The sequence below is a fragment of the Chanodichthys erythropterus genome, chromosome 3 (genome assembly GCF_024489055.1).
Source record: "Chanodichthys erythropterus isolate Z2021 chromosome 3, ASM2448905v1, whole genome shotgun sequence".
Taxonomy (NCBI): domain Eukaryota; kingdom Metazoa; phylum Chordata; class Actinopteri; order Cypriniformes; family Xenocyprididae; genus Chanodichthys; species Chanodichthys erythropterus.
This window is the reverse complement of record NC_090223.1, coordinates 33,206,551-33,219,967: the sequence shown is the minus strand read 5'-3', so window position 1 is coordinate 33,219,967 and position 13,417 is coordinate 33,206,551. Positions and strand designations below refer to the sequence as shown.

Here is a 13,417-nt window from a genome sequence, read left to right as displayed (position 1 = left end):
TTGGCAGTATGAATATATTTTGTGGTTTGTTTACTGCTAAATTTGCTGCATTCCTTTTGTATTGTAAAAAAATTGACAGATTAAAGTTTGTTGATTCATTTATTTATATTTTTGCTGAACAAGACATCGAGTTGCCTTGTGATACTGTGTTGACTGAATGTAGACCAACAAGAATATGATGTACGTTTATTTAAAGCAAAGTTTATAGTCAAAAGTTAGTAAGACCAAATGTGTAAAATATGATCAATGAAAATAAACAGTGTTGTTTTACCAAAGTAAATGGAAATATAAAAACAATGTGTATACAGAGGTGTTTTTCTGGCTGATTCTGTCGTGCCTTTACATGCAGTGTTCCAGACACTCACAGGTAATGTGCTGAACAGAGCCAAACATCTGGTCTACATCATCCAGGGTGAGCACTGCTCCTCGTGGCACCCCTTTGCCAGCGGCCAGCCCAGACACCTCCCCAGGGCTCAGGGTCCTAGTCCAAAACGCAAAGCCAGCCAGTCTGCCCACAAACGCTTCAGCTTCATCAAAGTCCCCTCCAACCGAATCCTGTTCCTGCCCTAGGACCACGGTGCCCCCAGGAGGGATCTCATAGCCCTTCTGGAACTTGGATCCAGTAGATACGAGATGACTGTCTGAATAATACCAAAATCTGCCTTCAATGGAAGACCAGATGATGCATAAATGGTGCCAGCGGCCATCCAGGATATTTTGTAAAGATAATCCACGATACGCTGGATCTCCAATCACAAAATCCAGTACGCCAGAATTTCGGCCATAGAGAACAAGCATATTGTCATTGTTCTCTGTGGCGTAAGAAAGAATTGTTCCAACATACTTTGCATCTACTTTCAGCCAAGTGCAGATAGAGAGTTCATGTATTCCCGTTTGGAATCTCCTCTGGAAGGTGAGATAATTTTCAATGGAAGCAGACGGGAACAGAAGCATCGAACCCACATTGCAAACTGTAAGAATGGGATAAAAAAAAATATATATTATTAGACATTTTACAATTTGGCATAAATTATAAAAAATCTGAAATCTGATCTTTGTGTTTGTAGTTGTTATGACAGTAATAATGGGAAAAATGGCCATATATATATATATATATATATATATATATATATATATATATATAATTTTCAGCGGAAGCAGACATTTACATATAGGCGAGGGGAAGCAGATGAAGCAGATGGGAACTGAAACATCTGTCAGAATGAAAACTTTCATTTTTTTCAATTATTATTTTCAATTTCATTTTTAGACACAAAACCACTAAGAGTTCTCTAAATACCTACTTCTGGCCTCTTCCTTTGGGGCTTGAATATGTGGGATTTTGTGTCGAAGAGGAAGCTGAAAAAGTTCCTCTTTAGCCTGAACTGTTGGTAGTACAGTGCTCTGCCAGGGTTGCTGTTGTCTGTGTCCTATTTTATGTGTCTGTGGTTGTTTGGTGGGCCCAGAAATTGGCAATCTATCTCTCATTCTTTGTTCTTCAGGCTTCAGTTTAGGCTGGACATGTCTCAGAACCACACCTTGTTGCTTCCTGACAGAATTGGGGGGATCTAAAACTCCTGCCTTGGAAGCTGAAATGATCTTAGACAACCCTTTCATCTGACTCTCCAACTTCATTATCTGGGTCTGATGCCTTTTGAGAGAGGCCCGAAGATCCTGCATCCCATGTTGAACCTGATTCCTCAAGGACTCCAAAGAGCCGATGTGACTTTGCTGGTTCTGGATCTTGTGGGACAGGTCAGAGAGCACTGTTCTCTGTTTTTGGATTTGTCTGAGGTTGAGATGGTTGTTCTCCCTCAAAGCTCTTGTCATGTTGGCCAGAATGGAGTCAAGCCTCTTAGTCTTTTTCTGTAGACTCTTAGTCCAGGATTTGAGGGACTTCAGACTGCGCTCTGTTGTTTCTTTAAATGCACGGAGCTCTCTGGAGATCCTCTCAAATTGCAGACTCAAAACTTGAAATCGAGAGTCGATGCTGTTTGAAATGTTGTAGTTTTCAGCAATGCTCTGAAGATGAGTGAAGGTCATCTGTTGAAATCTCATGAACTAGGATTGGAGGAATCAAATGTTACAGATACATGTAATATGATATTTGAAGACAGTATGTTAAATACTAAACATAACACACCTGCTGATTCAGCCTTCTCAGTCTTTGGTTTAAGGTTTTATATGTCTCAGCTGGTGCTCCCCTCCGTGTCCAGGTCAGAGGAATCAGCAGGAAGATTATAACCAGGAACAAAACACTTCTGCTGGTCATGGTTGCTTTACCTCCTTTACACAAAATCTAAATCTAACAGTTTGTGTAGGCGTACGTCCTCGTATCCCTGGATGTTCCGAATAAGATTTCCCTTTTCTTTGGTGCAGTGGACAACAGGGAAACTAAAAAATGACTAAATGGATTTCACAGACCCCAAACAGAAATCTCTAAGCAAACACGCATATGCACAAACAGTGAACAGGCAATCATAAATATTTGCAAGACAGATTGCAGGAATATGATTTGGAATCACAATTTACATTCACTGTAAAAAAAATCCCGTTGTTTCTACGGAAAAATACCGTCAGCTGTGGTTACCAGAACAAAACTGTAAAAATGACATCAAACCGTAAACATACTTACAGAGTTACATGTGAATTTTACATTTTAAATAAGTATATTTAATTTATTGGATTTCAGTACACTGTAAAAAAAAAAAAAATCCCAGTAAAATTTACGGTAAAATAACATATTTCATTAACTGATATAATGTTAATTTACCAACCTAATGAAGTACTAATATCTGTTTTGTATCTTTATAATACACTGACAGTCACCAAACACAGTGGTGATGAGAGTCACATGATGAATCAAAGTTCATCACAAGCAGCTTTTCCACGAGCTGAGAAGGACAACACTAATATATAGAAGGTGCACACAGTGTCATTCACACACACACACCATCATGGTAACATGCATGGAATTTTAAAAATGCAATAAACATTAATTTAACAACATTAGATGTAACATAAAACCATATTGTACTTAACTTATTTAGAAAAAATGAGAAAAACTAAGAAAAAACAGTTATTTCAACAAAAATATATCAAATGTGAAGTGTCACGCAGGGAATTGTGGGAATGTCAGTTTTACGGTTTTTCACTGTAAATTTTACAATGAAATGTTATTTTTACAGTGTTTCTTACATTTTTTTCTGTGCTCAAGGTCTGTATTTGTCTGTATAAAGTAAAACAAAGTGTACAAAACAACAACACAAACATAATTATCTACAACAACACAACATATAAACACATATTTGTCTGAGGTATGATTTACAACATTTAACTTAAAAACAAATTTAAAGCATTTAAAACCAAACATATAGGTTCAGTTCCCCCTACAGTTGAGAAGTTGTACAGTTGCCTAGCAATGAACAAACTGCACTCAGATATGCGCTCATGGATTGTTTCAGATTTTACTGATGCATTCTTTGTGCAACCAACAGCCACAACATTCTCTGAGAATTATCCAAGCTGGATCTGGATCTGTGATCGCTTTGCCACTCAGTTTGGAGCACCAGGATCTGGGTCATCTCACATATTTACATTAAATTCATTTCACACCAGGTTGAAATATTTCAGTGCTGATCAATTATAAATAATAAATTAACAAATACATTAGTGAATAATGCCTAAAAGAAAATGTGTTCTGGTTGAAACACATGTAATACTATGTGGAAAGCTTGATAGTACTATTTATTTATTTATCAAGGTGGCAAAAAAGCAGAAAGTGTTGCTCTGTGAGTACTGGAGAGAATATATTTCATATTTTTAAAATGCAAAACTAAAGGCATTCTTTAAAAACTGTTTATTATTTACCCTTAAATTAAAAAACATAAAGCATGCTTATATTCTCTGCATAGTTTCCAGACTCCACGAACGACTCACCACATTTTTTACAGAAAAAAAATGTAAAAGGTACTGGTAATTTTCTGCCAGCATATTATCTGTTCAGTTTACAGACATTTCCTTTCACCCTCAAACACAGCACAATGCAATGCAAAATTTAAAAGAAAGATGGGAAAACATCTGAAAAATCAATAATGAAAATTCCTTCGTATTACCATGGTAGTTTGGGCCGTATTTTTACTGGCTTTTCTTAGAGTGCCGATCTTCCTGGTGGACTTTTCTTGTTGGAATGTGAATTATGAATGTTCTTGCCCTGGTTGTCATCATGCTTTATGGGAACTGCAGACACTAATCTTTATTTCTTGTTGACGTTCTACTAGAATTATTTCTTAGTTGCAGCCACACCCTGCATGCCCGCATCTTGATGCCTGATCGCTCTCCCGAAAGTTACAGTACAAGCTCTTCCAATGATCTCCTGTGGATCTGTTCCATAAAGGAAGTGACCTTTAAAGACAAAAAGACCCCTTAAATGACAACTAATCATTGTACTTTCTGAATTTATCCAGTCTAGTGTTTTTAAAAATATCTTTATGAAGCCTTGAACGCATCTTGAAAATCCAGTTTGGTGGGATATTTATTACATGCTGACTTAAAATAAAACAATAAGCCATTGGAGCCATATCTCAGGTGGCTTATTGTTTTTATAAACATGCAGCAACAGCAATAGAAACACAAACATACAGCAAGAAGTTATGAACAATAATCAGAATACATTCTGTATACGCTAAGTGACAGTGTATCATTCTTAACTGGAGGCTATAGGGTTAGTATTAATATAGAATATATGTTCACAGTTGGGTTTTATACATCAGTTTTGAACACTTCTCATCCGTTCAGAATTTAGAGTCTTATTAATGTTCTTTGTTAATCTGAATGAAGTGTGCTGTAGTATGTTAGGAAATGACATGCAATGGCCTGAAGGCTATAAGTAAAGGTTTAAGAACGTGTATTGTTTAAAACATCTCACGTGATATTAATGCCTTCCCCCATCTTGTGACCTTTTGTTGCATTGTTTTTTTCCCCCCCGGAAAATAAGGCTTTTACAGTAAAAACAGTAATATTGTGACATATTATTACAATTTAAAATAACTGTTTTATATTTGAATATACTTTAAAATGTAATTTATTCCTGTGATGCTAAAGCTGAATTTTTTTAGCATCATTACTTCAATCAGTGTCACATGATCCTTCAGAAATCATTCTAATATGATGATTTGGAGCTATATATATATATATATATATATATATATATATATATAATTATTATTATTATTATTACACTCAAAAAAATAACTCTTTGAACGAACATAAAAAAATCATGGAAAGGATTTCCACATGATTAAGTTGCTTTATTTCAGCTTTATGCAATTCTGTTATTCCAATTTAATGTACTTACGTTGGGTCAACTTAATTTATTAAGGTTGATTCAACGTATTTACTATAGTTGGGCACAGCTTAATGTAATAGTGTCAGCCCAACTAATTTGCATTGTTTTGGAAAATAAATAAAAAGCAATAAATAATAAATTGTTTTCATATACATTGATTTTTACAATTAATTCTTCTTGTTCAATTTTGTGATTTATATAACTTTTGTGATGTTTTGTGTTAGAAATCTAGATGTGATACTGGATTCATCCTAAATTGCCTTAACCAAAAACATTGTAAAGCCTAAATTGATCATAAGTCCATTGGTGGCAATGGTTTTACAATCAACATAGGCTTACAATGCTTTTGGGAAATGCAACCCAGAGCACTACCACAGTGATTACTTTCTTATTAAAGTAATTGTAAAGATTGTTAGCAGGTCCTCAATCCGCACAAGTGCAACAATTCACCACGATGGTAACCCTAAAACTATTAATTAACAGAAACTTTAAATACCAACATAATAGAACAGGAAACATTAAAAAGTCTTTCCATTTTCTCATCTTCCTAAAAACTGCTTAAAATAACACTTTATTTCGACATTTACACTCCTAGTTCAGCCCCTTTGCAAAGCATGATGGGAAGTGAAAATCCTGTTTGATTGAGTCCTGGGGCCTGTTTCAGAAAGGAGGTTAAGTGAAAACACTGAGTATGTTAACCCTGAAATGAGGGAAACTCTGGGTTTTCTGTTTCAGAATGGGAGGTATGTCAAACCTGAGAAAGCAGGTTAAGTCAAGCCTGTTTCTGAAAGAGAGGTAACTTATACTCAGAGTCAGTTACCATGGTAACTTACTCTGTGAACCTAACCTGGTCAGGAGCAGGTTTTCTTTGGTAAACCCATAGTTTCCTTCGGTCTCCTGCCCTTTTTTAAAGTGCAAGTGATGTTTAAATAGTTAACTCATTCATTCACACTGCAAAAATGCTGTAAATATGAGTATTTTTCATCCTATTTCAAGTACAAATATCTAAAAATTCTTAAATCAAGATGGATATTCTATATAAGAAAATTATATAAGATATTTAGTCTTGTTTCCTGGGGGATCTAAGTTAAGTGCATTTTACTTAAGTAAAATTATCAATATCTGCCAGAGTGGTAATAAAAATAATCTTAATTCAAACGGAAAGTGTCGGGAGTGTCTACTTAGGTGGGAAAAAAAGTGCCATAAAAAACTCTTTATTTTAGTACACTTACACACTTCCATAATGTACTTAAAGTGCTCTATTTCTGTGCACTTATTTTGTACTTAATATACTTAAAGCTATACTTCATTACTTCTTAAGATAATCTTAAGTGTACTCAATCTCTGTATTTAAAAAATGTATTTAGTTACCACTTGTTGAACCCATCTTTCATACACCTTTAAATGTACATGTATACCCATGTATAATGTATATTTTTGTGGTAGTATACTTTATTTCATTGAACTAAAAATCAATTTAAGTAGTAGTGGTATTTAGTATACTTTTCCAAGTGCAGTGAGGTACCACTGAAGTACAAATATACATTGAATTAATGTATTTATAGTGCATAACTTTGACACTTTTATTTAGCACCAAAATAAAGAATGTACTACAAATGTACTTGCTTGTATTTAAGTATTTTTTAATGCACTCAAGTATACATTTCTTTCACCTGGGTATTACTAAGTGCAAATTTACAGTAGCTCCGCCCACCAATGTCAGACCAGGTTAAAATTGACACATGTTCTTGTGGCTGCAGTGGTGTAGTGTGTTGGGTGTGGAGAATTAGTTTGTGATGTGATTGACTGGGTTCGAATCCACTTATTGCCGAGCTCGCTATTCTCCTTTTCCCCATCACATATCACATCAGAAAGGCATTTATTTTTAATAAAAATGAAGAAAATTTTTCTAAAAGTGGAAGTTGCCTAATGAGTGTTTAATAACGATAAAAAAAATAAGAAGAAGAAAAAAATAATCCTGCATTATTTTTTTCTTCTTCTTTTTTTGCATGTGGGATGCCATGAAAATAAATATTAGTTCAATAACTTACCATTCTACCAGTTTTCACCTTTGATATTATAACAGTGATAAGAATTAAACTTGCATTGACTCAGAAGTATGCGGATGTCCTTTTGTCATGTGCTGTTGCCATGGTGAATCGTAATATCGGGGCTCCATTGATGATGGCTTTTCATAGTCGTGGTGCACGCGCTTAACTCCGAGTCAACCTCAACAGAGTCGACTGAACTAACTGAATTCAGCTGTTCTGAAACAGAAAACTCAGAGTTTCCCATCACAGTGTAAGTCAACTCAGAGTTCAAGTTTTAACTCCGAGTTGGTTGAACCTCCTTATTGAAACGGGCCCCTGGTTGGGTTTACTTGATTGAAACATGTTATTCCACTATGAAAACATCAAGTTAAGTCAAAGAGTAATCATCAATTTAACATGAATCAATCACATTTAAACCAGAAACCTGATACAATGGTGTTGAATCAAAATAAATTGTTTAAATCAAAAAATCTTTTTTTTTTTTTTTTTAGTGTATTACCAATACTGAAAATGGCTGCTTAATATTTTTGTGGAAATTGAGATACTTTTTTTCAGGATTCTTTGTTGAATAGAAATTTAAAAAGAGCAGCATTTATTTGAAACAGAATACAAATGTCTTACTGTATTATTGGATCAAATTAATGCGTCCTTGCTGAATAAAAGAATCCTTCTGACCCCAAAATTTTGAACAGCAGCATATGTAATGCACATAAATAAAAAGTACAGTTGCATGTTAACAAACAACCGGAGATCATACTCTTGCAGTGCACATCCAGAGGAAATTGGCAGACCCTAAATATTATGGGCCTGACAAACTCAACATCTCTCTATAATAATTTTTGGTAATCATCAGCAGAAAGTGTGCAACCTTTCCATGGTATGTGGGACAGATAATGTTTGGTGACGGCAGGTGGAATGCTACCGGACAAGCTAAACCGCAGTGAAAGGAGTGTCGCTCAAAAAGACGCAGCTGAGAAGCCGAGCCCACTCTCATGATATCAGCAACACAGACTCATCCACTCCCTGCATGCCACACCTGGAGAGCTCATGAAGTCAAGCCCTCCCCGGCGGCTAACATACCCTTCACCCATCCATCTTAATGACTTCTTTACCCTTAGCCCCTGTAGGGAAGTTTATCACTCACAAAATCTGTTTGTAAGTATGTTTTATTGCTGATGTGATGGCGTGTGACATGCTACAACCACAGATTAGACTGAGAGTTTACACTTTAAAACAGAAAAAGCCTGAAAAACGATAAATATCTATGCTGGAAGCTAACAATATCTAGTTTCTTAGTTTCAAGAAAGGATTTTTCACATTTTTCAGACCACTGTAACGTTTTGCTTAACATCTTCTGTTTGTGGTCTGAGAGAGCCCAAGGCCTCTTTTTTTTACACCTTGTTTAACATATCAGGTTGACATTAGATGATTTTCATTAAATTCATAATCACTCATTATAATAAAAGATTTCCTCGTAATGGCATTGATCAAACTATTGAAAATATAGTTAACACTTTATAATAAGGTTCAAATTGTTAACATCAGTTAATGCAAACAGAGCGTGAGGGTTACAGTAAAGAAGTCGCTATGTAAGATATGAGCTTTATAGGTGTCATGAACTGACAATGACAAACTAGCTTTATTATTATTCTAGGTTAATGTTAATTTATAAATATACTGTTGTTCATTGTTAATTTGTTTTTGTTCACAACTAATTTGTACAACTTTAAATGTTAAAATGTATGCAGAAATAAACATTATGCTGTAAAACCTTCCCTGTAAAAAAAAATATTTTCATGATTTGTTATCAATTTCAATAATTAATGTGGTTCAGATAACATAATATTTTGAGTTTCTGTTGATTAATCCAATCACATTCATTGTATTAACTCAAAATTTTAAAGTCAATAAACTAAGAATTTTAAGGCAACCAGGTAACTTACTTTTTTAAGTTACACCAACAATTTTTTTTTTTTTTTTACAGTGCTCTTATAAAGTGTTACCAAAATATGTTACTTACTTTTGTATCTGTTTGGGGTATAAGAGACTAAGATTTTCTGATTAGTCCAGCAGTTCAATTCTGCTAACTGCCTGTAATTTTCTAAAAATAAATTTAAATGATAAACATACATGACTTAAATGTTCTTAACAGATTCAATAATAATTGCAAATAATTTTTTGACAACTTGATACAAGTTCATTTTAAATTAAATCACTGGGGGCTGGGATGTCAAAGACGGTAAACAGAGCGCGAGGGTTACAGTAAAGAAGTCGCTATGTAAGATATGAACTTTTTTTGATGTGTGAAAAGTGAAAACCAAAACACCTGCTTACAGAATACACTATAAAAAAATGATTGTCATGATTTGTTATTACAATGTTTTTTAGATGTTTTTCTTAGATAATTAATGTGGTTCAGATAACAATATTTTGACTTTCTGTTGATTAAACCAATCGCCTTCATGGTATTAACTCAAATTTTTAATTTCAATGAGCTCAAAATTTTAAGGCAACTTACTTTTTTAAGTTAAAACAACACTCATTTTTTGTCATTCATTGTCAGTCTTAGTATGTTCGTTCATATACACCGCCATTGACTGCGATCAGCAAAACTGGTTATTCAGAGTCAGTGATGGATATGTCCAAAAATACAGCCTTCTTCCTGTTTCTGTCATCAGAACATTCATAAAAGATGACAAAATATGTTAATGTATTCTAAGGCAGCAGGGGTGGAGCAGGTGAGCGACTATGAAAAGCTTGTAAACACCATAGAAACTGGTTTCAGTCTAACTATCAGCAACAGCCTCAACAGGACAGGTAAGAGAGCTCTCTGTACAGTTTGGCATGCCTCTGGATTTAGGTGGGGCAGTTATGATGATCTAAGCAAAGGTTCAAGATTTTAAAGTAAAAACTACTAACAAACCAATTAAACAGTGTGGCATTGTTTTCAGAATTTTATCTTGAATTGTGTTGAATTGAATTAAAACTGATAGTATAAATGTTCAGCGGCTGTTGATTAGAATGATAATTTTATAATCAAAAAAGGTCATTTTCTTGAGCAATTACAGGCGCTTTTATACCAAAGACTTATAAATGAGGAATACAACAAGTGATTAGTCTTACTGAGACAAAGGCACTATAAGTGCTAACATTACAGAGTTTTGAACACTGTGCAGAATAGTACAAGACAGAGAACAGGTTTGGTTTTAAGAAATATGGAAGTCAAAATTAATACATGTAAATTAAACACTGTGAGGCCTTATTTTTGTTTGAATGTTAAGCTTTGTAATGGCTGAATGGCCAGAGCTTTAATGCATTTAATAAGAAAGACAGCAAAGCGAATGCTTTGATCAAAGCTGGCCTGAGCAATGAATGGTGCTTTTTGATTTTGCGTGCTTTAGCTGTAAAATAACTGAGGTATTTAGACTGTTTGACGTTTCCAGGTCAACTCCTACTAATACACTCCTAAAACATACTCCAATTAACCTTACAATCATTCATATCCACTTTGAAATATAGATTCAGTGGGAATATTTCATGTTGTTGTACTTACACAGTGTAGATCTATTTGGTTTGAGAAGTTCAGGTAAATTAGTAAAATACAAAAATCTGAAGACAAGATCCTGTTTGGGAGTTGAGAGATTAACAACGACAAATTACATTCTGGATGTTTTATGACTACATGCATACAAACCGGGTGTTCCATGAGAGGCATCAGGGGTTATTTGCTTATTTGAGTATTAGTACCGCAGTCAGACATGTAGTAGAGCAACATTCCGCTTCTGTCTTTGGGTGGACAACTGCATCAATCAGTGCCTGGGCTTGTAGAAACTGCTATCTTTTTGTTATCTAAGGCGTTTACCACACCGTAGCATCATGGAATTAAATGCCATGCACATGACTTGATATGTTTGCATTTTATACATTTTGGCATAACAAGTCTGGCTAACATGAAGTTGGGAGGCAGCTACACATAGATTGATGATAACTGAGGAGGACAGGCTATTTCATTGAGAAAGTCAGGGATGAAAAAACTCAAACTCAAAGAACGATGATCTTTGAAGGTGGTCTGCCCATTTCAGCGTCTTTAAGCATTTTCTGAAGTCTGTACTCACTAGTAACAGAAAATTCAAGTTATTAATACTTACTCAAAATGGTAAACAGCAAGCAATCCTAACATGTATAAACATAAAACCTTTTAGTTGCCATGTCATTTCATCACACTTTAGCATCTGAAAACATAGCAAACATCACATCTTGAGACTTTTTTTATTTTGTCCCAGCAGTTTAAACTCAGACAAAGACAGAATGAGCGCTGACGGAACTGGGGACCCGCCTCCATATGTCATACCAAGTAAGTTGCCGAGTCATCATTGGTCATGACTCATCATTATAATAATCATATTGAAACACTAAAAGCAATCCAACCAGTGCACGTGATGCAAATGTGAAAACGTGAAATAGATATGAAGGGAAATATTAATGTTCTACCTGTATCTTTCCTCTTGACATTAACAGTAGAGGGTGCCAAGGGCTCCGACGTCAAGGTCTACCATGTGCACACTCCGTTCACCCCACAGGGCACTACTATTAAAGATTCTCAAATCCAAATGGGATCATCCAGACCTGGTGAGTCTGTTACCTGTTAGTTGTAAAGGGTACACAGAAAGAGCTGCCCAAGTTTTGATGTCAGGATTTTAGATGTATATATTCAGAAACTGACTTCCATTAGGGTGAATTCAGGTTGACTGGGACACTTTTTTTTCCAGTCATCTCAAAAGTGTCCCAATCACAACCTGAACCCTTGTTTATTTCATTTATGAATAGCACATAAACACAATCACTTACAAGACTTTGCAATGTGTTCCTATCAGGAAAAGCTGTCTAGTCCCAAAGATGTAATATAGATATAAAATTATTGGACCAGAACTTACTGTAGTTTAATGGTAAATAAAGACCAGATAAATGCATACATAAAAAGTCAATACTTACTAAACACATTCTTCTCCTGTAGTTCAGTCCCAGTCCCAGTCAACCGAACCCAAAAACAAATTCATCAGCTATGATTCATACGAGCTGGGTCGCAATCCAGGAATGGCCACCTGCACGCAATGCCAACAGCAGGTCTTAACCAACGTCACCTACAAAGTGGGAGTTTACGCCTGGTTGATGTGCTTACTCTTCATCCTGTGCGGGTAAGAGTCCATCTGAATTCACAGATAAAAACATCATGTGTGCCCCAACAAACTGTGACTGTCTTCCTCTCTTCCAGGTTTGTTTTATGCTGCTGTCTGATTCCATTCTTCGTCAAGTTTTTCAAAGACGTCTATCACACATGCCCGAAATGCAATAAGATCCTGCACATTGAAAAGAAGCGATGCTGCTAACCCTGCCTCTTCCCCGATTTTAACACTACTCGTGGATTTGTGTTGCACCTTACACTATATGAAGGACACTTTCAGACCAACACAGATGTCATTTAGTACAGACTTGCCTGTATGAACTAATGCTTTGCAATGTTTGTAACTTAAGAACCTTTTGGTGTTCATCTGGTTTAGTCGTTTAATTACAAATGAATACTCATGGTTTTGATTGTATATCTATAAGGGACTCGGGGTTAAGGGTTCACAAGTTTGAGGTGTTCATGGAACCAAAATTTTGATCTGCCAAAGTACAATTACATCTTGTAATGTAAATATCAGTAATTTTAACTATTTAGAAAGGTGGTTCAACAAAAGGGCCTCAAAATGACTTAAAGATTTTACCAATACAAGCTTTAAAAAACACTTTAGCAATTTTTCACTTCTGTAAAAAGCCTCTGAATCTTTACAATAATGTCAAATATGTCATATGTACATCTAAACTGTCATAATAAAACAAGCCTGTGCAATACCAGAACCAGTGTTGTTTATACACACTGCAATCTTCATATTACATGTGACACTAGCACAGCTTTACAATCTAAACACCATCTCGAGTCACAATTCTCCACGGACCATGGCTGTAGCTTTTATAGAAA

General features: G+C 35.2%; 2 protein-coding genes across 3 annotated transcripts; one reads left to right on the top strand and one right to left on the bottom strand.

The window, feature by feature from the left end:
- Positions 1-339: 339 nt before the first annotated feature.
- LOC137011226 (pentraxin-4) lies at positions 340-2,234 on the bottom strand. Its single transcript, XM_067373928.1, has 3 exons — positions 2,144-2,234; positions 1,305-2,061; positions 340-971 (listed from the first exon to the last, which is right to left on the bottom strand). Exons 2-3 carry the CDS (start codon positions 2,056-2,058, stop codon positions 340-342), a joined length of 1,386 nt encoding a protein of 461 aa, XP_067230029.1. The 5' UTR covers positions 2,059-2,061; positions 2,144-2,234.
- Positions 2,235-10,198: 7,964 nt separating this feature from the next.
- On the top strand, positions 10,199-13,280 carry si:ch211-157c3.4 (Lipopolysaccharide-induced tumor necrosis factor-alpha factor homolog-like). Of its 2 annotated transcripts, none has more exons than XM_067373905.1 (5): positions 10,199-10,215; positions 11,685-11,752; positions 11,917-12,027; positions 12,413-12,593; positions 12,671-13,280. In XM_067373905.1, exons 2-5 carry the CDS (start codon positions 11,707-11,709, stop codon positions 12,783-12,785), a joined length of 453 nt encoding a protein of 150 aa, XP_067230006.1. In that variant the 5' UTR covers positions 10,199-10,215; positions 11,685-11,706; the 3' UTR covers positions 12,786-13,280. The 2 variants fall into 2 exon arrangements, with proteins under 2 accessions (XP_067230006.1, XP_067230015.1); XM_067373914.1 differs by having other exon boundaries at positions 10,202-10,215; positions 11,682-11,752.
- Positions 13,281-13,417: the final 137 nt, after the last annotated feature.

What these genes read in the sequence shown, in the direction of transcription:
- si:ch211-157c3.4 (XM_067373905.1), top strand. Translation starts at nt 11,707, where the DNA reads ATGAGCGCTGACGGAACTGGGGACCCGCCTCCATATGTCATACCAA. An exon ending in GCCTCCATATGTCATACCAA is followed by an intron (nt 11,753 to 11,916) that starts GTAAGTTGCCGA and finishes TGACATTAACAG; the next exon opens with TAGAGGGTGCCAAGGGCTCC. An exon ending in TTACTCTTCATCCTGTGCGG is followed by an intron (nt 12,594 to 12,670) that starts GTAAGAGTCCAT and finishes CCTCTCTTCCAG; the next exon opens with GTTTGTTTTATGCTGCTGTC.
- LOC137011226 (XM_067373928.1), bottom strand. Translation starts at nt 2,058, where the DNA reads ATGAGATTTCAACAGATGACCTTCACTCATCTTCAGAGCATTGCTGAA. An exon ending in CCCAAAGGAAGAGGCCAGAA is followed by an intron (nt 972 to 1,304) that starts GTAGGTATTTAG and finishes CCATTCTTACAG; the next exon opens with TTTGCAATGTGGGTTCGATG.